General features: G+C 47.0%; 1 protein-coding gene across 3 annotated transcripts; it reads right to left on the bottom strand.

Annotated features, from left to right (window-relative positions):
- Positions 1 to 661: 661 nt before the first annotated feature.
- nprl3 (NPR3-like, GATOR1 complex subunit) lies at positions 662 to 20025 on the bottom strand. Of its 3 annotated transcripts, XM_088936260.1 has the most exons (15): positions 19464 to 19998; positions 18891 to 18960; positions 16445 to 16483; positions 14926 to 15058; positions 13946 to 14020; positions 11494 to 11647; positions 11196 to 11277; positions 10792 to 10929; positions 10007 to 10163; positions 8293 to 8399; positions 6094 to 6223; positions 4869 to 4872; positions 4138 to 4383; positions 3088 to 3280; positions 669 to 2356 (listed from the first exon to the last, which is right to left on the bottom strand). In XM_088936260.1, exons 1-15 carry the CDS (start codon positions 19612 to 19614, stop codon positions 2191 to 2193), a joined length of 1845 nt encoding a protein of 614 aa, XP_088792386.1. In that variant the 5' UTR covers positions 19615 to 19998; the 3' UTR covers positions 669 to 2190. The 3 variants fall into 3 exon arrangements, with proteins under 3 accessions (XP_088792384.1, XP_088792385.1, XP_088792386.1); XM_088936258.1 differs by lacking the exon at positions 4869 to 4872 and having other exon boundaries at positions 662 to 2356; positions 4138 to 4327; XM_088936259.1 differs by lacking the exons at positions 4869 to 4872; positions 16445 to 16483 and having other exon boundaries at positions 662 to 2356; positions 4138 to 4327; positions 19464 to 20025.
- Positions 20026 to 21081: the final 1056 nt, after the last annotated feature.

Below are 21081 nucleotides of genomic sequence, written 5' to 3'. Positions count from 1 at the left end.
TCTGTATCGCGTTACTGAATTCTGGTAAGTGCTGGTATTTTCTAGGGAGAACGCGAACTCGAATCGGGCTGGGGTGCGCCGAGAAGGATCGGCATTCTAGATCCGCAGAATCCTCAGTTCCACTTGGGAATTCCAGTCATCGGGGGTTTTTTCTGAGTCCCCCAAATAAAAACAGATGGGGGTGGTGGGGAGGCGTAGGGGGTAGAAATAAAAACGGAGCTCATTTTAATCTCGACAACTGCAGAACCGCTGAGCTGGCGGAATTTCGATAACTTGTTTCTCTTTTTCCTTTTTGTTTGGAGTGGGTGGGGGTAAAAAAAAAAAAGAACACTCTTTGGCCTGGGAGACGAGTGAGGAAAACAGCGAGAATCAGGAGCACCTGTTCCTCAGCATGCCCGATGATTTTTGCTCTTCACTTGCAGAACTACCCGATAATATGAAGAGTCAATACCCATTGTGCACAGTTCTCATTTTCCACCTCTTCTGTTTAAAATATGCATGAGCTCAGCCCCGTTCCCTGTACCTTAGCAACACAACAAACAACTGATTCATCATCAGAAGAAGCATTGCAATACACAATACTACACAATGTGTCAGAAACCCAGTGACACAGGCGTGGATATCGCATGCTGCATCTTCCGTAATTAATACCAAAGACAGAATAGTCATAGACTTGTTTTAATACTGTAAACAGCAGATGCATCATCCAGTGTTGCAACACAATTTGAAATTAAATTCCTGCTGTTTCTCAAAGAAGGCTGCTGAATCTCAGAATAACACTACCTACAGTACATCATCATTAATCAGAAGTCAATCAGCTGTTCCCAGCTCAGAGTGTAACAGGACACAGTTGATTTTCTAACGGTAACACACAAGTACCTGAAAACTCACATCCGCAAATCAATCTCTGCTCAAGTTTCATTATTTGTTCTGGATTTGGTTAATCTAGTTAAAGCTATTTTACGAGTTTCTGAAATCCATTCGATGAGACTTTGCATTATTTGTGTTGCAAAACAAATTTTTTTGTGCAGAAGCTTCTCGTGTGTTTGACATGCTTACTGAGTTATTCTTATTCTTTGTCCACGCTCACTGTTCACACATTGGGACTTCTGTGGGACATCTGAAGCACTTCATAGCACGATTCTTAAATCACACTTGCATATATTCACCCTAAAGGGCTGCTGAGCACTATATTGCAAAACTTCATACATCAACAGTATTAACGAAGGCATTATTACAGAGGGCATTACAGTGTCTTTGATCTTCTTGGGTGAAAAATGAATAATCTCACCACAGAGAAAGCGGGTGGAGGGCAGTGTTGTGCACAATGTCCTAAAGGTGACATGGTTAAGTGAAGTAAGGATCTGGTGTCTTTCAGACGCGCCAGCAATGCTGGTTTTCTGTACAGATCAAAAGTCCCTAAAATCATCACCTCATACAGAGTTAATGTTAAGAATGGTAGCTGTTGATTGCAGTAGGGGGTTGGGTTAATGCAGATAATCTGTAATGTGAATTTCATCGAGAAGATTTTGTAGCAATCAGGTTCAATCCTGACATATATTAACTAAGTTAAGCAGCAGTTTAGTTACTGTATTCACAGCAGTGCAGAACATATAAATCGATGTCCTTCATTTTAATTTCCACAGTTAGGCGGTCTTTTTTTAAGATCAGTAAGTGCCAGCTGTGGTCTGTCAAGAGTCTATGATGATTGTCCATGAACAGGCTCCTCCTTTGTGAAGACAGCAAGGCCATGTGGCCTTGTGACGTATCACTTTCTAGATGTTGGCGAGACGAGGACAAGCCTGCAGGATCTCCTCTTCAGTTTCACCTTTGTGGATGGAACAGCAAGCCCAGCGCAACTCCATCTCACTTTGGTGCTAGCTGATGGCTGTAACTGTGAGGCTGCCTGTCTGGTAGACATCTCTGTCATCTAGGTTCAGTAGCGTTGGTTAACATTCGTTGACCTGAGAAATCTCAGCAGGACACAATTTCCACATCCCTCCAGGAAAGCAGGGGGTAGGACTGCCTCTCCCCTACACATGTCAGCAATGTCCCCCGTGTCATCACTCTTCCAGCCACAGCGCCACTAGCAGGCTCCAGCAGTGGAAGCCAGTGGTGAGCAAAGGGCAGGGATGTGAGCAGGCTGCTGGCATGACATTCGGGGCGCCGGCTGGCAGAGTCGTGGCCACCTCAGTCCAGGGGTGACTGGAATAGGGAGATGATTGGGTCCTCGTGGTTGGTGACCACCAGCACGCTGCGGAACTTGTCAAAGAGTGTCTTGAGCTGGGAGCGCCGCATGTTCTCGTTGTACATGATCTCCTCCAGGTGGTGCCGCCCTCGGAAGTAATGCAGCAGCCTGGGGGGTTGGGGGGACGACATCACAAAATTCATACCGACGCCGTTCCTCAAACCCAGAACCTCCAACCCCCTGACACAAGCTCACCGGCCCCACGGGCGAAACTCCTTCACCAAGATTTCGATTTCACCCGCTCAACTCTACACCCCCCCAAAAATCTCTGAGGTTTCTCTTGGATATGCGCTTAACATAATAAGATCAGGGTGAAGGAACTAGAGGAGGCTGTCACTTTAACCAGAAGAGTTAAAGAGCAGTACACACCTTCACCGCTAGTCCTGGAAAAAAACCTGGTGCACATTTGGCGCTGGCACAGGGTGTAGTGAACATGCACTCACTGTACAATTTTCCTACAGGCTGCCTATAGCACCCATATGAAATTCCACAGCTGCATACCACTAAAGTAGACGTTTTCAGTTTTCCTACAAAAGGGTTTACGGTTAAGAAACACCAGCAGAGGCTTTGACCACTTTCACTCCAGCAACCCATGAGCCTTGCTCTCCCAACGTCCTGAACCCCAAGAACGTGCCCTTGGAGTGAGGAAGCAAAAACCAAGTGACTAAAAAACCGCAGGGAAGCAGCGTCAACCTCTCCAACGCTGGAGGTTCGCTGAGCGACCTGCACCCCGAGCAGGTGGCTGCGGTGTTAGGAGAGCAGCGAGTGCACCAGGCGGGTTATCTCTGTAGCAGCCTGTGCGGTCAGAGGGGTTGGGGTCGGGGTCGGGAGCGGCGCACCTGGCGAACATGCGCAGGTCCTCCGGGTTCTGAGCGGCCGGGATGCTGAGGATGACCTGCCGCTCGTGCTCCGTCAGGCTGGCCAGCAGCGTCTCCGTCATCCTCTTGTTGAGGGGCGAGTCCCCCCCCGGGGCCAGCTCGGCGCTGGAGTTGTCCATGCTGGGGCTCGTCAGGGTCATGTCGTCGCTGCTGGCTGGCGGGGTCGGGGGGGGGAAGCAAGCGACAGTCAGCTCTGAGAAACCACAGACCTACACTGGGGCGTCCAGAAAGGCCACGTTAAACTACCGCTGCCTGAAGCACGAATGCCAGGATGTCACCTAACCAAAAAAAAGAAAATGGGCGCAGACACCCACCTCCACACTTGGCTGAGCAGAACAACCGTATCCCCAGAGTCCCAGAGACGAGCAAGGAGACCGCCAGGGGTGGGAGTTCACAGCAGGTGCCAAATCATTTTGTTTCCTCTTCTGTGATCGAGGACTCATTTTTATGTCCGACAGCAAGTTTCCCTTGAATCCCGTATCTCCTGCCAGCTGAGCTATGTTTTTCCACATTTTCCTATTACACTAAATCAACCACCACCTATTACCTCAACAACGCCACTGTCCGGAAAAGCTTAGCTCACAGACCAACTGGCCTCTGCTCGTTTGTAACCATTCCTATATTCATCTTAAGGATGTCCGTAACCCAGAACTCAGACACCTTGAAAGCCAGCGGTGTTTGGCACCTCGAGGCCTGGTGTTTCACTGCGCTCTCCCCAACCAGATCGCACAGGAACAGGAAACACGTTTCCTTTCAGCTCTCCGCGCTCCAGAGCTGCACTTGCTCCTGAAAGAGACCCCGCGAGGGGAGAGGTGGAAACCTTGCAGCACATGAAGTGCCTACAGCCCTCCCCTGCTGAGGCACGACGGAGGAGGCAGTGTCCCTGCAGTGGAAAAGCATTCAGCTTCGTTTATTTCGGGGGGGGGGCACGCGTTTTCACCAGAGCATCGGAGCTCTGAAAAGCCCTTGTGGGGCGTCGGCAGCGACAGCAGCAGCAGCAATGTGACGTACTTGGGGAGCCGAAGCTCAGGGCGCTGGGGGTGCTGAGACTGCGCCCCCCCACGCGGGCCGCCAGGGGCAGCTCCTCGTCCCGCGGCCGCTGCTCCTCCTCGCTGGGGGGCACCAGCAGGCAGACGTAGGTGTGCAGCTGGATCAGGAGGCGATGCTGCAGCATCCAGATCACCATCTGGATCAGGTTAGCCTGCCGCCGGGGGGGGACACAGCACAGGAGAGTCAGTGTGCGAAGAGCGGCAAGGACTTGACCTTTAACCTTAATGTGCGCAAACGCCGTACGGCTTCAACCCGTGCCCATCCAGGCGGCCAGGCATGGCTCGCATCTCTCACAGATCTCTTCTGATGTGGGCTTGTCGTGGGCCGATTCAAGTATTCGAGATCGTCAAGAGGAAACTATGTGGAAATGCATTTACGACTAAGACCAGGAGGTATCTTGAAGCAAAAGGGTTTTGCGCGGCTGAAATGAGCTACCCAGCCATGCTGTCAAAGCCAATCCCCTGGCTTCTTTCAAGAAATGGCGATGTGAGATTCTCAGATCAATTACCTGGCCTCATCAGTAATTCTGACTCATGGGAATTAAGCCCTGCAAAGCTGGACACTAAATCCTAATCTGTTAGGGGAGTTATATTCTTTATCATACTGCGCTGCTGACTCATAAAAACTTATTACAATCCACCCCAGCAGACCTAGTCTCGATACAGCACTGCAGATAAATCACCTCTATGCACTGAACTTTAGCCAAGCAAAAATATAATAGAAAATAAGATAGCAAGGGTCTCATAACTCTTTCTTCTCTTCTTATACAGATGGTGGAGTAGCTCTAAAAATACTTCTCCGTTCTGCTTTTATTTAGATCAGAGACAGGACTCTTCCAGAAGGCCCACTGGGAGCTGAACACCTCTCAGATCCTTCCCTTCTGCTGGGTATCTACGGGAGGAGCAACTACTGTGTGCCCTTCCGACCCTGAGCCCAAGAGCTACACCACCATTCTACCATGTCTTGCGATTTTAGTTCGTTGGTGTGGCCTTACCACCCTTCTGAGGGTCAGATGCAGGAAATGCGAGGAAAGGAAGTAAGTGAAGTATGAGATCAGAACCCCCTTTGAGCTCTCGGCAACACACAGCTGCAGTATCGATAAACGCTTCCCGCTCGTCTCTAACCACTTGCCAGGCCTGTGGTGTACTTGTACAGAAACCTCAAGAGCTGCCGAGTCAACGAAGCTGGGGCGAGACACATGGCGGGCAAGCCAAGGCCACTCGCCATCAGAGAGCCAGAATGAAAAAGACACCCCCCTCTGGCCTTGGTCCGACAAGCGCAGATCCACTTATTAGCTTTGGAAGGCTCTGCTACTCTCACTTCATCTGCTCTTTAATATACAGGCTGGCGCGGGCGGTTTTAGTTCACCAGATTTTGTCAGAAAAACAAACCAGTTGATGAAATGTTTTCTGATTCACTATTTTTTTAAAAGGCAGCCACTGGCTTCAAGACACATAAAAATGATGTCATTTAGTGCAAACGCTGGATTTTAAGGTGCTTTGTGAGCGGTACTTCAGTACAGGTTTCGCATTTGTTTCCCTTCTGTCCTACTGTACATGTTCAAGGTGGGTCCGAGCGGTGTTGGCGCAGCTGGAATGCCTGTTTCTCAGCACGCCTCTGCAGAGAGGATCTGCAATACTCAGATGGACACAGAACAACACGCAGAGAACAAACACAACGTATCCTGTGTCTCCTAAGGATGCAAAAATACCTACCACAGACACTGGAAGAAACCTGCAAGCAAGAAGATGTTTTGTTTCAAAGCCGTTTTCTAACGCTATCCAGAAGTGCAAACAATAATCAGGCCTCTTTCACGCCAACTCTTACGGAGCTCGGAAGTTTTCCACTTTCAGATTATTATGACATTAGGATAATTAAAGATCTGGCTTTGCTTTTCCGGTGGGTGCATATCCTGACCTCCTCCACTGGAGGGTCCAGAGGGTTCCGGAACTCCGACAGGGACACGGGCAGGGAAAACTTGGCCAGCATGGAGGGCAGGTCGTGGCCCGGAAACTGCTGTGCGAAATGTTCAGCCAACGGGGAGTAGCTAGGAGAGGAAACACAGGGAGCGTTACTGCCGTCTGTCTGTCCGGCAGCCCTCTGACACAACACCAGACATGCCACTCACCCGACTGTTTAACACTGACTTGACACTGCAACCTCACTTCACTGCAGTTCAGCCAGTACCTTTAGGGGAGACTCCTGGGAAAGCTGAGGCTGCTGCTGGAAGAGGTGTTAGTGGGGCCAATAGGGGGCGCTCACTGCCTGTGTGGGTCCTAATGCCCCATTATAGTGACGGGGACACTATACCGTTCACTGGCTACATCTTCCACTGGCCTTTACCAATCCTGGCCTCCTAATAACCTCCAACTGGCTTCATCACTCTGCTCTCCTCCGCACTGAGAGCTGGTGTGTGGGGAGAGGACTGGCACATCATCCAGGTGGGGCTGCACACTGGTGGTGGTGGAGGGGATCCCCATGACCCGTGAAGCGCTTTGAGTGGAGTGTCCAGAAAAGCGCTATATATAAGTGTAAGGATTATTTATATTTATTTATTACTTCGGCATAACTCAACAATACGAAAGAGAAAAAAGTTATTATTTTAATGGGGGGGGTCAGAAAGACGAGGAAACGTACTGAATAAAAACTGATCCGAGACACGAGGAGAAACCCTGACTGACTGGTGCCAGCAGGGGCCCCTGCATGCCTGTAAGCGGCTGTGGGCGGAGCGGGCGGGAGGGGGGCCAGGCCAGTGGCGACAGGGCGAGCACGCTGCCCCGCCCCCTCCCCTCCGCCTGCCCTGTCCTGCGATTGGACAGCCAAGCCACAGGAGGCCAGCGCGGGACACAACCAGGCCGGCGCAGCAGCTGCCAGCGCGCTCCTCTGGCGCTTCGTCCTGCTGTTTGTCTTGAATTAGTTACAGTCGGGACCCGACTCCCTGCTTCCGAGGGGAGCTTTTCTCCTTTCTGCCTCTGTGCACGAACCTCAGTGCTTCTTCCCTGTGCCTCCCCCACCATGGGCGCTCAAATCAATGCGCCTTCTAACTAATTCCCTCTTACTGCGGGGTACCAGCCATCCCCAACAACTGTTTTGTTGCTTTGTTTTTTCTAAGATAATTAAAAAGGCCAAACACGCAAACAGAGACAATAAGGAAAAGACTTAGAAAGAAGGGGAAAACACTGTCAGTGAATAATCAGCAATAGCTAAGAAGATTCTAACACAGCCCCTGTCACATCCTCCAATCCATCCTGCCAGAGGAAAAAAAAATCAGGTCTCCTTCCCTGCTGTAACAGAACTGACTCAAGAACAGTACTTTACCTCTGTTTGCCATTAAATTCAGCCGGGGGAGAGAAGCTCCGCTGCCCGAGGCAGCTGGAAAACCTCTGGCTTTGTGCTCTGTCTCGGAGGGGGGAGTGTGTTCACAGCTGATCCTGCCCGAGCTAATAAAAGGTCTGGCTGAGCAAGGAATTCATTATCTCCCTGGAGGGATGTGCGGTTCACTTTGATGCTTCAGCTCCAATACAATACCTTGGCCACATTTACCCAGTCCGCAAAAAAGCCTGTCTTGGTGCAGGAACACGCAGTTATAGAAAGCCATGGGGGCCTGACTCTGCAATCTGATTTGGTTCATCTGCAGAAGACTGTTATTTTATTCCCCTACGGCTCAGAGTGCAAATCGAGAGCGTGCCAGTAAATGAGCAAGGGAAGTTGGGCTGGAGAACCTCCTGACAGCTGGACAACATCTCTCCCGCTGTGATGAAAGAAACCTACAGTGTTACTGTACACTGTAGAGGCTTGCTAATAAAGGCTTAATAAGTTTGCACACATGCTTAACTGCGTACGTCTATGTAAAACCCTAATTATTTCGGCAGCAAAGCTTTTCTAACAATGAAACAGACGGCACAAAGCTGTCCTTTGCATATGTGCACTTAGGCCCCACCCTGAGCACAGGGTGCAAACAGTAAACCATGCCACAGGACAGCCCAGGCATGGGACTGAGACATGCATCTTTCAGCACACCGGAGATGTCCACCGGGTGAGAACCACAAGGGCATTTGGCAGGGAAAGGAAAAGTGAATCTTTTTTTTTCGTTTGTTTGACGCAAACAAGACTTACAGACAAATGTTGGCATGAGGGGAGAGCATGTATACGTTGTTCTCGCACAGGGGGTAGATGATGATGGCCTTGCCCCAGTACACCAGGTGTGCTGCAAGCTGAAACACCTGCAAGAGAGCAGAGAGGAGGACACTGCAAATGTGTCACAAGACACGTCCCGCTGGACTCCGTTATTTCCACTGCAGTGGAGGACGCCTTTTCAATGCCAGAACTCGCCAGTCCCACATGTGGGGTGACCAAAAAGGTTTGAAAAGAACCCCAATCCCCCAGGCCCTCTCCCTTGAGCCGATCGTCCCACCCCCCAGTCGGGACTCAAATCTGAAACAGGCTTCACTTTGTTAAGCTTAGTTTCTATAGAACAGCCCCCTTTCCTGCTCCAGGACACTCTGTGGTGGCTGGTGTGTATCCTGTTGGTCCCAGATGTTGGCGTGAATAATGCACGTTTTTCTGTTTTTCCTGTATGACACAGATTCTTATTTCAAAAAGAGAAGAACTTTTGTTGTGATTGGTTAAGAGGAGGGAGAGAAGAAGAGAAAGCTGGACAAAGAGTTGCTTTTAAAAATAAATCCCCACAAGCTAAGTTCCACAGATGACAGTGAAGTGTCTGAACCCAGTGCAAAAACAACTGCCCTACTCCCCAAGAGAAAAGGGATTTCTAGTTCAATGTGCTGTATATCTGCACCCCTGATGTTTAAATGCTAGGAATACCAATTTGTAACACATGCAGGAAGATAACGTTATTGTTTGCACTATTCCAATTAGTTTTCCTGTGTCATATATAAATTAGTTAAAAGGAAAATTAAACCAAAATGATACAGTAGAATATTTTAAGTGCAGTACTTAGTTTCTCCACGAGGCGTCAGTATCACCCAACCTAAACCAGCCTTACTACAGAAGTGATAATCACCACTAAAATCCAGTTTACAAGTGGAGTCTTATTCGGTACACATATCAAAACATCTACAATTTTTTAAAATGATTATAAAAGCAAAGGTGCTCTACTACAATTCAAAAATTGGCAAGTCTGGAGATTTAGGCCCCAGGATAAACTATGAAGTTTAATTAAAGCTTAAAACTATGTCTGCAGAGTTGAAAAAAGAAGGCAAGATCTAAAAAACGCCACGTGCACTCTCTCCAGAAAGCCACACGGAACTGCAGTTAAAGTATCTCTGCAAGTGTAACTGCTGTGAACAGGTCTCTCCCTTTTCACCGTCCAGAATGAGCAGCGAGTTTCACTCGGCCCACAGGAAACTACGCAGAGAACAGGAAGCACGTCTTTACCCCGAGGGTGGCGGGAGTCTGGAACAAGCCACCCAGCTGTGCTGCTGAAGCCGAGACCCGTGATTATTTACGTACATGTCTGGTTGGGATCCTTCTATCGATCCGCTTCGGTATTATTCACCAATGAAAGGGCTGGAAGGGTGGAATGGTCTCTCCTGTGTGCATCTGTGCTTTTGTTCCGTTCATTTGACAGCCCTCTCAGAAGTGGTGCCCTTAGGGACGCAGGGTTTCCTGCACAGATCAGCTCCCCCTTCTCGAGCCTCTGGGAAGAGCAGGGAAGGGACCACAGCAGCGCTGTGTGTGCGTGCGTGTGTGCGTGCGTGCGTGCGTGTGGTGTGCGTGCGTGTGGTGTGCGTGCGTGTGGTGTGCGTGCGTGTGGTGTGCGTGCGTGCGTGCGTGTGGTGTGCGTGTGTGTGCGTCCGTGCACGTGTACCTGCAGCAGAGCCAGGTCCGCGTCCTGAGCCAGCTGCTGCAGGTTCTTGACCGCGGAGCAGGTCTTGATGACGCGCACCAGGGCGGGGGAGCAGTCCAGGGGCAGCTGGCTCAGCAGGGCCCTCTCGCTGTCCAGCAGCAGCAGCGCATGGTAGGGGCTGCAGGGACACACAGGGTCACCTGCAGCTCGCACTCCCAACGGACACTGAACTCTCAAATAAGTCACGTAGGAACAGATATATGTACTGGGGGAGGACTGTGGCCCTGCAAGGCTTAAAAGAGCCTGATCTTTCCACTTCCCTGGAGGCCTTGGTGAAGAGCTAGTAACTAGGTGACAAACAACAGCAGACCTGTAGCCAGGGATGAGAGCTGTGCTACACTAAGTCAATTTCTGGGCCGCTGGGTCTCTTTTTAAAGTGCTATTCATTTTGTTCTTAAGCACTTTGGTGTTCTTCATTTTTTTTACGCTCTGGATTCATTTAATATAGAATCTGTAATGATAAAGTGTGCAAACGGGAGAGCCTCCTTGTAACGTTACAGACCTGTGCTCAATGAAGCTACAGTGACAAAGAATAATGTACTATAATTTGTTTGCTTATGATTGAGAAGGGGTTCCAAACAGTGCGAAAAAAAAGTAGGTCTTCTGACCACTAGGGGGCAGTCAAACCTCATCAGTTGCCAGCGCAAGTTTATCTACTGTAAACCTAAAGGCTAAAGGCTGACTGTTGAAGGACAGCGAAGACAGCACTGAAACTAAAAGGGAGGGTAAAGTTTCCACAGGCTCACCGAATAGCCTTCAGACTTCGCTCCAGGGCCTCGGGAGGGATGTGGTTGCCCCCCACTCTGTGGATCTTGTGAGGCAGGCAGAAACTCACCTCCAGCCAGTTGTTGATGTGCAGTCGAACTGCTCCGGTGGTACAGAGACTGCAAGACACCAGCAAACACCTTGCATTCGTTTCCGATACACCTGCAGCTGCTTGCCAGTGTAATAAACAGTCTTAGAAATAATCTTTCGCATGAGTCTAGTATGTTTCACACACACGTTAACAACACTACACACGCCTCCCGTCTTTTATGGGCAAGGTCACCAAAAGTGTAATGAATTATAAAGCAGGTTTGTGTGTGAGCTGGATGTGTTACTTCAACTGGTACCAATTTCACCCTTTAAACCAGTTGAAAAGGCTACCCACCTGTCATAAGCCTCCTTTAAGTCTTGGGCCAGTTTGCATTTGGGCAGTATCTGCCAGAAGGGGGACTGCAGGCCTCCGTCCGCTACACACAAGGGAATACATGAAGGGAGAATGCGGGTGAAGAGGAAGACGAGGCGGTGGCCATACAGTGAAAGGGCACGGACAGACAGCACTCCCTTCCCTCCTCTCGGCTCTCGAACAGGCTGAAGCGCGAGAGAATCAGAAACCCAGCCGGGCTGAAAGAAACATCCCCTCCCACTGCGAGTTCCGCGCGGGGCGAAGCACGGGGCGCACTCACTCTCCGCCATGGCGGTGGCCTCGTCCTGCAGGGCCAGCATCAGCTTGGCCTCCCGCGTGAGGTACTGGCAGCGCCGCTCCTCGTGCTGCAGGGCGATGGCCACGCGGCGCGACAGGTTGTGCATGCAGCTGATCACCGAGGGGTCGGCGTTGGCCTGCGGGGAGACAGCGGGGGCTCAGCGCTCCACCTTTCCCCCGAACTTCGCGACGTGCAGCTCGGCGCATTCACTGCATGTTAACCACCATCCCCAAAACCAAGACCACAGCTATGCTGACATTCGTCTCTGGCAGGGCTAACCGTGGTGCAAGACCACTGTGGAAGCCAGACTCCGCTTTTTAAATGGTAACGCAGAACGTACAGTGCTCAGCGTGTGCTGCTTTAAAGTTACATTACTACAGTGAAGGATAGTTTTCCCGAGACTCCAAAACTCAAATTACAAGGAAGAGAACCTGCACCTAACTCACTGCAATTGGAGACTTTCTTATTCATTGCCTACAGAGTCAACTGAATTCCAGCTCCTATTTCCTTCAGCTGACTGGAGGACCAGTTCAGGAGACAAGTGCAGAAAGCTGTACAACCTCTGATCTAAAGAAAAACTTAAATGGCAAGACGTTATACAGAATTCCACGTCAGTTTTAAGTACAAACAGAAAGCTCCAATTTAAGAAAAGAATTAAACACTTTGCACGTAACATATACTTATGACTACTTTGGTGAGTATTTGCACAAACATAGCAAAAATATAAGGGGCTTGTATAGCAGAATCCAAATTAAATATGGATTCCCTTGTAAAGTGGAATCGAAATGTTATTAAAAACTAGAGATCAGTTTGCAGAATTTACAATAACACAAATTTCTAGATGCCTGTGTTCATTTTTAAACAGCATTGCCTTTATGAAATAATTGCACAGAATTAAGGTCATGTCATGCTGGGCAGCTTATGGGCGGTAGTGAACTCCTGTTTTTTTGCTGACTACACCTTGTGAAGATAAACCTAACAGACACTGAGGCAGATAGGCAACCATGTCTTATAAACTGTGACTCAGTACTTTGTGAAAATGAGTCCTTTTGCTGAGTCACTTAAAAAGACATCATAGCCTAGGGCAGGGCAGGCTGCAGAGGCTGATTACCATGATGTGCAGCCTGCGCCCCTGCCCAGCCCAGTGCATGCACAGGAGAGATGACCTGTCCCATTGCTTATCACAGCAGGCTGGAGCTGCCCCCTCCCTGTTCCATGTACTGACCCTGCACGCTGACGACCTGGCGGGGGGGGGGCACCTAGTCTCTCGCTGTCTGCTAAAAGTCCCCTTTCATAAAAGTCATTTCTTTCATTCCCAATGCAAAAAACCCCCCAAAAAACTCAATGATCTTAAGCATAAATCTATAAAAACAAGCACCTGCAAATATAATTCCTTCAGTTGCTTTTCATTTTGCTGTTAGAAAGGACAGGTGCATTTGGTTTTATAATAGCATGCTTGCTTAGGTCAGGTGTCAAGTCCTTTATTTCCTTGACTTGCCATTTATACTGGTCCAGTCATCCAGCAATCAGAATGCCAGCAAGTGTCGTCTGTGTCGAAGAGGCCCAACATTAAATGTGTTATAGACAGCTGACATCTTCATGCAACAGCCGTCATACAGAAAAACAATTTTAAAATACGGCTGTATTATTAAAATACCCAGTTCTTTTAAATAACAATAAAAAAACCCTCTTACATCTGAACTGCATTAAGAGGAAGCAAAAGAAAGGAAACATGAAACACTGAGAAAAGACAAACATTCAAACACCTTTCTAAAATAAAAGCACACAAATCGTACAAATGAAATACCACGAAAAACAGTCTGTGCAGCAATGTGCAAGTGTCTTTAAACACGTGGGCCGCTCATTCTTTAGGGCAACCTGTCATACAGCGTGTTCCAGGCTGGGCTCACTTCCTGGTGCACTCGGGCTCCCACTTCGGGTGCTCATTTCCGAACCGCTCCAGCTCCAGTTCCCTGCCCAGCACAAGCTCGGCTGGAAAAGGACTCGACAAAGTACGGAGCTGGAGTCGGAACAGAGAAAGGACGTCTTAGGGCACCGTACTATAAAAACTGCAACTGTCAACGGGACAGGAGCTCGTCCCCCGGGATGTATAGATGGGCAGAGCGATGGCACTGTGGCTAAGGACCTGCGCCTGTGGCTGTGGCTGGAAGGTTTGCCGGTTCAAATCCCGCGGCCGGAAGAGGAATCCTACTCCGTTGGGCCCCTGAGCAAGGCCCTTAACCCAAGCTGCTCCAGGGGCGCCATATAAATGTCTGACCCTGCGCTCTGACCCCCAGCTTCTCTCCCTGTCTTTGTGTCTCATGGAGAGCAAGCTGGGGTCTGCGAAAAGACAAATTCCTAATGCAAGAAATTGTATATGGCCAATAAAGTGATCTTATCCAATCTTAGATAGAGAATTAAACGCATTTCCTACCCGCAGAGCAAAGACGACATTGAAGAGAATCATAGTGGGAATCTCCCTCTTGGGCGAAGGGTCCGTTTTCGACACCTGGACAGAGAAGAAAACACACGGGCTGATCTGCAGAGTCACAATACAAACATGGGGAAACGTACACGGCTAGCATTTTAACCACTGTTAAATGCTAAAAGCGGCTCTTTAGAACACAGTCCAATACTTTACACAAAAACAAGTGAATGTTATTTTGGGGCACATCATGTTCAAGCTGTGGACTATATAGTGACAATGGGCAGCAGGATAATTTAAATTAATTAATAATATTAATTAATATAATATATTATATTAATTAAAAACAAACATGATTGTATTAATCAATAATATTCAATAACTGCCTAAAATAAGAGTAATCTAAATGTTCCTCTGGAAGGGGGGAAAAAATCCAAAGAAAAATAAAAACTAAACTTGAAGCACAAAGCCACACACTGCGGTCATCAGGTATGTGAAAAACAAGGTGCTACAGCATCCAGAAGCAAGTAATTACAGACTTGCAGTTCTGTTCGGTATCTATCCAGCCTCTGTAGATTGATTCACCTTGGGAATGTGGTTTCAAGGAAGACTGTAGAAAACAGCAGTCCTGTGGGTGCACGGCTAATAATACCGCCGCAGGAAAAAACGCAGAGATCTGTCTCTGCCCACCGCACAGACTGCCTGGTGTGTGCTTGGAGAGGGAACAATAATCTTACAGTTTACCATTGACTGAGAAGACAAAACAAACGCCACCACTAAGTGGAGCTACAGACCTTCGCACAGAAAAGAGCAACGGACCCCACAATACAAAGGATGCTGGGGGTACTGAAGTGCAGGCTATGGCAACTGTCCCGGTTATTATGCAATTTAAAGTTTTCGGATAAAAATCACATTCATGTGTGAGCGACAAGCGACAAGGCACTGAGCAGCAGTGCTGACACTAGAGCCCTGGAGAGAGGGAGCCTCACCTGGAGAGTGTGGGTGTGCTGGAGGAGAGTGGGGTGCCCCACAAAGCGCACGTTGTCAATTTTCAGCTCAAACTTCTTCCCGCACATGTCGGACTTGGTGGCCAGGATTGTGGCCAGGATGATGTCGGAAAACCTTTCGGGGGAAAACAGGATGAGGCAGGGAAGCGAAGCGAGCCGTGAGGCTATCAATCCAGGGAAAGGGAGGAGGGAAGGAGGGAAGGAGGGGGGGGTGGGAGAGGGGGATTAAGGGGGGAAACATTTTATTCTGGACCTTCAAATTAAGCACTTCGTCTCCGTTTTGCAGAAAGGTTAGAACTGAATTGCATTCCGATCATTTTCATACGCCAGGCGTTGGAATGGATGTGTTCTCGAGGAGAAGATGGTGTCAGAGGCAGGTGTGCCGAAGAAGGAAAGCGTCAGGCACGTGTCTGTTTGGATAGCGCATGCTGCAGACTTCAATTAGAAACACAATTACACAGGGAATCAGCACACCCGTGATCAACAGTGTGAGAAGCCATTGGCCTGCTTACACCTTCACCGCGATTTTGAAAGCATTTTTCTTCTGTGGGGGGGAAAAAAAGAACGAGGAAAGAAAAGTGTCTGTATGCAGGAGCACCGACAAAACAGAAGAACAAAGTCAACATCTGTAACGTGCAGTGCAGTCCAGATCACCGTCCTCGGTGGCTATCCCGGTACAGACAGCTGTTTCACAGACAGACGTTATCGTCCCACTGCAGGACTTCATCAACTGGCTCAAGTGACTGATTAGCAATTTCTCATTTACACTGACGAATCAGAACTAGTCAGGAAGCTGGGCACCAACAGCAGAACTGATGGCGTGTTGTGACTGACAAAGTAAATTATTACAATTTACTGCCAATATGCGATTAAACACGCAGCTGTGCTTTTAAAACACTCAATAACGTAAAGCTACAGTGTTAAAGTATATGCCATGTGTAATAATGTAAAGTTTAAAGTCAAGTTACTTGAGTAAATAGTGAAAACCACTGCTCAGCAACATGTGTTTTTGCTTTGCAGCATTATCACACTGAAGTGCGGTACTTTCTGTGTTCTGTGGGGTTGGAGAGGGGAGCTGTATCAGCCTGCGTTGGCTGCAAAGGAACATGTAGAGGTTAGCTCAGCGCTGAAAAGTTTCCACAGCCTAAACGCTTGCTCTCCCTACTTTTCAGAGCTGAATTAGCCATTACTTGTTCTTCTGTGTTCTGTATTTGACATCAGACGTCTCCTCCTCGGTGGCAAAACACTTACAGTATGTCTGCTCAACCCTCTCACCTGCAACTGCATAGAGACACAGAGCAACGGCATTATCACCACTGACACTGACACCTGCTATGATCAAATCCAATAATTTCACACCAGCAAATCAGATCGAGCATATTTCTACCTATAGTACACTGTCAATGGATGTATATGCATACAGACACAACAGTTAGGGAAAGTAAAGGGTTACAGGGGTGTTCTAGACAGAAGAGAGTGGTTTAGAAGTATTAAGTCTTACCCTGCTACCAACTGTTCATCAGTTAGTGGAGTTTGCTCTCTGAAATGGGAATAGGCATAAAAACCAAAAAGCAAGAGGCAAACAAAAAAGAAAGAAAATGCAGCAAACAATCTAAACACAGTGAACGACAGGATAATAAAAAAACAAAATCAGCATTACAGTGACATAAGAATGACTTAAAAGCAACCAGAGCACGGAGACAGCTCCTTTTAAAAACATATAAAAAAACCATACTGCATCGATGACAACTGTAAAGACTCGTGGCACATGAAGGGCTGGCGAACTGCTAATGGTGTAAAATCTGTCCGTCCTGTAATTTCAGCTGGCTGTTAACAGCTCAAACACTGGAAACAGGCAGGTGTGGAGGTTACCAAGGCGACGGGTGCCGAGCAGACTGCTGGGAAGGCCAGAGGAACTCAGCCCACCAGAGTCACGTGTCAAGGAAGCTGCCAGAACAGGCTGTACAGACAGGCAGCAGGGCTGAGCCTCTACCCTCACAGGATAAGTGAAGTGGAATCTCCACAGAAGCCAGTCTTCAACATTTCCAAGGGGGATATTCACAGAATGTTTGAGGACTCCTTTGTTTAAGCACACACTTCTCTATGGAAGTGTAACTGCTATTTTCCGAGGGGACGGGAGCTAAATTAGAGTCTGTCAATCTTTATTGTGTGCACCAAATCAAACGACGGACTGTTTTCTCCCCTCCGAGGACATATTAATAAAACAAACGGGACAGATAATACAAATAGTAACTGGGAAAAAAAGGAATGGTGTGCAAAATGGCAGTTTTTAAGTCACTCTTAAATAAAAACACAAAAATTAAACACCAAAACCAGACAAACATCTCTCATTGCAATATAAGCAGAAAGCTTAAAAGGTAAATATATGTATTGCTTGGATATACATATATTTGGTGTACTTCATGGTAAATGTTTTAACCGCTGAGCACTGAAAAAAGTTTAAAAAAAGAAAGTGTATGATGGAATCAATATATATTTGAATTGAAACAACAGCTACTCAATCTAAAAGATGTGCCGAAGTTTGGCCAAACATCAATATACCAGCTTCATACAGTAGTTCATAACCTTGTCAGGGTGTTATAATGTAATTTTATCGAAATGCTGCCTTTCAGCCCAGACTAAACTGGGCTCTTGTGACAGCTGTGACAGTATTCCTGAACTGAGAGTATTGCTGGGCAGGAGCAGCCTGCGTTGGCACACAAAGACACACGCAGCGCAGCACAGACACAGGCCAGACCGTCCATTCCAGGCTCTAAAACCGTCACCTGCATCTACTCCCAGCTCAGAGCAGCTTGGGACACAAAAATAAACCACCATAAAAAAAAGTGTTTTTTTATCCACTATAAAGCAATGGGTTTGAAATTCAAGACTGGAGCCCAGCTTATGGTTTAGATTTCATCTATCCATCCTTCCATCTTCTGTTTTACCAGTAGAGGGTGGCGGAGCAGCCACAGCCTATCCCAACAAGCACCAGGCCCAAGGCTGTGCACACCGCAGGCTGAGATTTAACACCGAGCAGAAAACAGAGGTATCACGAGACTCCTCAAGAGAGGCACCGTGAAGCAGCTCAGTTCTTGCAACAGGCACCAGACCACTAACCTTCAACTAGAAAAACTTGAGATTCAATATCTTGTGGTGCCTCGGTGCAATAAAAAAAAAGAACTTTGCACTACTCATTTTTTTAGTATGTATGGCTTCAGAGAAAAAAAAAACTCCCCGCAAAAAAATGCTCAGAGGCCTTGTCAAAAAAGAAGGCAGCCTTGCAAATCTCACGCATACCTGTTTCATGCAGGAGAACCAGCAGTTACAACAGGGTGGAGCCATGCTCTTCCTGTGGGCATTCTGCCCAACTTGTTCATAGGTTATGAATTTGGCAGCTCATTCGCAATATTAGGAACATTAGAGGCTAAATTAAATTTTAATATTGCGTTTACTGTATGAAAGGAAATTACACAGTGAAACATCTGGAAGTGCAGTGAATAGATCCCCATTTGATCAATGTGATAGGTAACAAAACTACTGCTGTCCTGCTGAGTGAGGCTGTCATTGGGCTGAAGCCACTGCAATCATTTTTTTTTTCTAGAATGGATGTGTTAATGTTCTATTAAAAGCATATGTTTTAGGGGTTTTTTTGACAACTCTGAAAGCCAGAATGAAATATACACAGCAACTCTTCAGCCAAATCTGTGACAACTGGAGTATGATCAAGTTCATTACAGCCCTAATGAGGATATTCAGTACATTCTGATACTGTATGTTACCTGTTCTGTATCTCATGTAATCTATCTTTTTCTCAATTGTATTTTGGAATTTCAGTGACTGTTTGGCCACTGTTTAACAAATAAATAAAGCTGCGTGTGTTTATTCAGAAATGAATCATGTCTGACATCATTGTGACACTCATGAACAGTGCTTGCTTGCAGTACCTTGAATCTCCATCCTGGTCTTCAGGGAGGTCAGCCACAGTGTTCAGAGCATATGGGTTTCGCTGCTTATCTTAAAGGGATCAAGATAAGACAGTGTTAAAACTGAATAATTCCAATAACTCCCAACTGTAAAATGTCTTGGAGGGTTATGCAGTAGATGTAGTGGGGTCTGCTGCCTCTCAGCTCCTGCAGTCCAGGGCCCAGAGACATGTCCCCGTGCGTGCCAGGTGAGGGGTAGGTGTCCAAGCAGGGTGCTTCTGGGATAGACTCCAGATTGCTGTGACTCTTGCCAGCACAAAGCAGCTCTCCGACGATGTACTGTAACTAGCTTGGCAGTTCAAACACAAAACAAGCGTTTGTGTCTTCTGGATTGAATGCATTCTTAGCAACATGGATCACTTATCAGACTGCTACTCTGCTTCACTGTGACTTTAGCCACCAACATTACTTTCATTGCTGTCCCTTCACTGCTGTTCATAATAGCTGTGCTCACAAGGTATCTTGATCAACACCTTCTGGAGCATGACTGTGATCATTATATTGCAGGGCAGTTGCCAGCAAAAGCTCACTTACTTGTTTGAGAAGATCTGCTCTCCGCGGCTTTTTGAAAGGGGTATCGGAACAGGAGTTTATTGCCCCGACTGCCAGAGCTCACCAGTATGACACTGATGGGGCTGGTCTTCTCGCTGCTTTTGGCCAGGGTCGTTTCCGACTGCGTGTACATGCTGTAACCTTCTTCAATTCGTTAATCCGCCGACGCAGTTTAAAGAAAGGAAATCTCGTATAAAAACCTGTCGTTCCTCCCACAAGCAGGGACCGCTTGTGACCATTTCCTCCGGCTTTCGTTTTCACTGGACTAAATATCTGCTGCACATTATCAACGCTAAAAAATAAGAAAGCGAGGAAAATAAACACAAACACTGAGAGTGCAAATCAAATTCTCGTGGATTAAAATGTTCTGTACTTATCATTTTACTCGTCATCATCCGTCTATTAAATAAAGGGTCTAACTACAGTTCCGATTGTTTTAGTTACGTACATACATAATTTATTTACAATTTACACCTTACAAAAAGCCTGGCAGCCTCCACTTATTTTGTGTAACATTGATAAGGAACCGACTGTATACAAAGCTCCTGCGTATACATGGTTCCGTTTGAAAATGTTTTAAAATAAAGGAACCTACGAACCTAAGAAAATTTATACATGACGGTTCTGTCGATCTGTATTTTCCTCCGAGCACCATTAACTATTTAAATGGATGCCAGGGAATTGCTTGTATAAAACACGTTTCTAAAAGTATCTTCTTATTTTCAGTTTCAAACGCAATTCCTCTCAAATTCAACGGTTTCCAAGTGACCTTGTTTGACTTTGTATCCTGAAGCAGCCAGTTTAGGGTTTCCACCTGGCAATATCATTTCCCGGACACATTCAACACAAAAGATGTTTTGAAAATTGCCCCGAAAGTGAGTTAATATGGAAATTGAAATCGTATTTTTAATACATTCATATTGTTGCTTATTTGCCATGCGAGAGTTGACATGAGTCTTACGTGATTTTTTAAAGAATATAAAAAAACATCTTTACTATTGTTTTAGTTTCCAAAGAAAAATGACCAGGCACATTTGACACCTATAGGAATGCCCTTCACTTATATGCTAAAGGATATAAATCTTTATCGTCTTGATCAGAGAAAACTATCAGGGGATCAGATTAATATATTTCCAATCTCGATGGAATGGACAAAGGACATAGGTTGACACTAAGCCAAAGTACATTGGAAACTGAGAATAGGAAGCACTTCTTTACACAAAGGGTTGTAGGAGGCAGGAACGGCTGGCACCTTGTTGAAGTCAATACTCTGGTTTTCTCAAGAAATGACTAGAGGGCATTTTCAGATCAATCATCTTCTAGCAATCGAATTAGACTGTGATGAATGGCTTGTTGTCATTTGTAGCCTTTCTTTAGGTCTTGTGCTTTGTGCAATTGGCCAGGTGAATGTAGTTCTTACAATGACAAATACCCCTTGCAGGTTTGTTGTAAAAAGATACATATTGTCCGTTATAGATTTAGGAATTAAATAGCAGAAAGTGATCCATTTCATCCTTAATCTAATCCTAAATCCAGTGTGATTACACCAGATCCTATACAAATCTGCAAAACTGTGGGCACTTCAATAGTCTTCTGAGAC

Source organism: Atractosteus spatula, chromosome 18, assembly GCF_055471065.1.
Source record: "Atractosteus spatula isolate fAtrSpa1 chromosome 18, fAtrSpa1.hap1, whole genome shotgun sequence".
NCBI classification, from domain to species: Eukaryota; Metazoa; Chordata; class Actinopteri; order Semionotiformes; family Lepisosteidae; genus Atractosteus; species Atractosteus spatula.
Note: the sequence above shows the minus strand (reverse complement) of the source record. Positions and strands in the feature narration are given on the sequence as shown.

Bases quoted from the DNA above. Each gene is read 5' to 3' on its own strand.
- nprl3 (XM_088936260.1), bottom strand. From the start codon at position 19,614: ATGTACACGCAGTCGGAAACGACCCTGGCCAAAAGCAGCGAGAAGACC. The intron at 14,021-14,925 runs GTGAGGCTCCCT...TTCTCTGTCCAG, and splicing joins AGCACACCCACACTCTCCAG to GTGTCGAAAACGGACCCTTC. The intron at 10,930-11,195 runs GTGGGTAGCCTT...GGTGTCTTGCAG, and splicing joins TTAAAGGAGGCTTATGACAG to TCTCTGTACCACCGGAGCAG.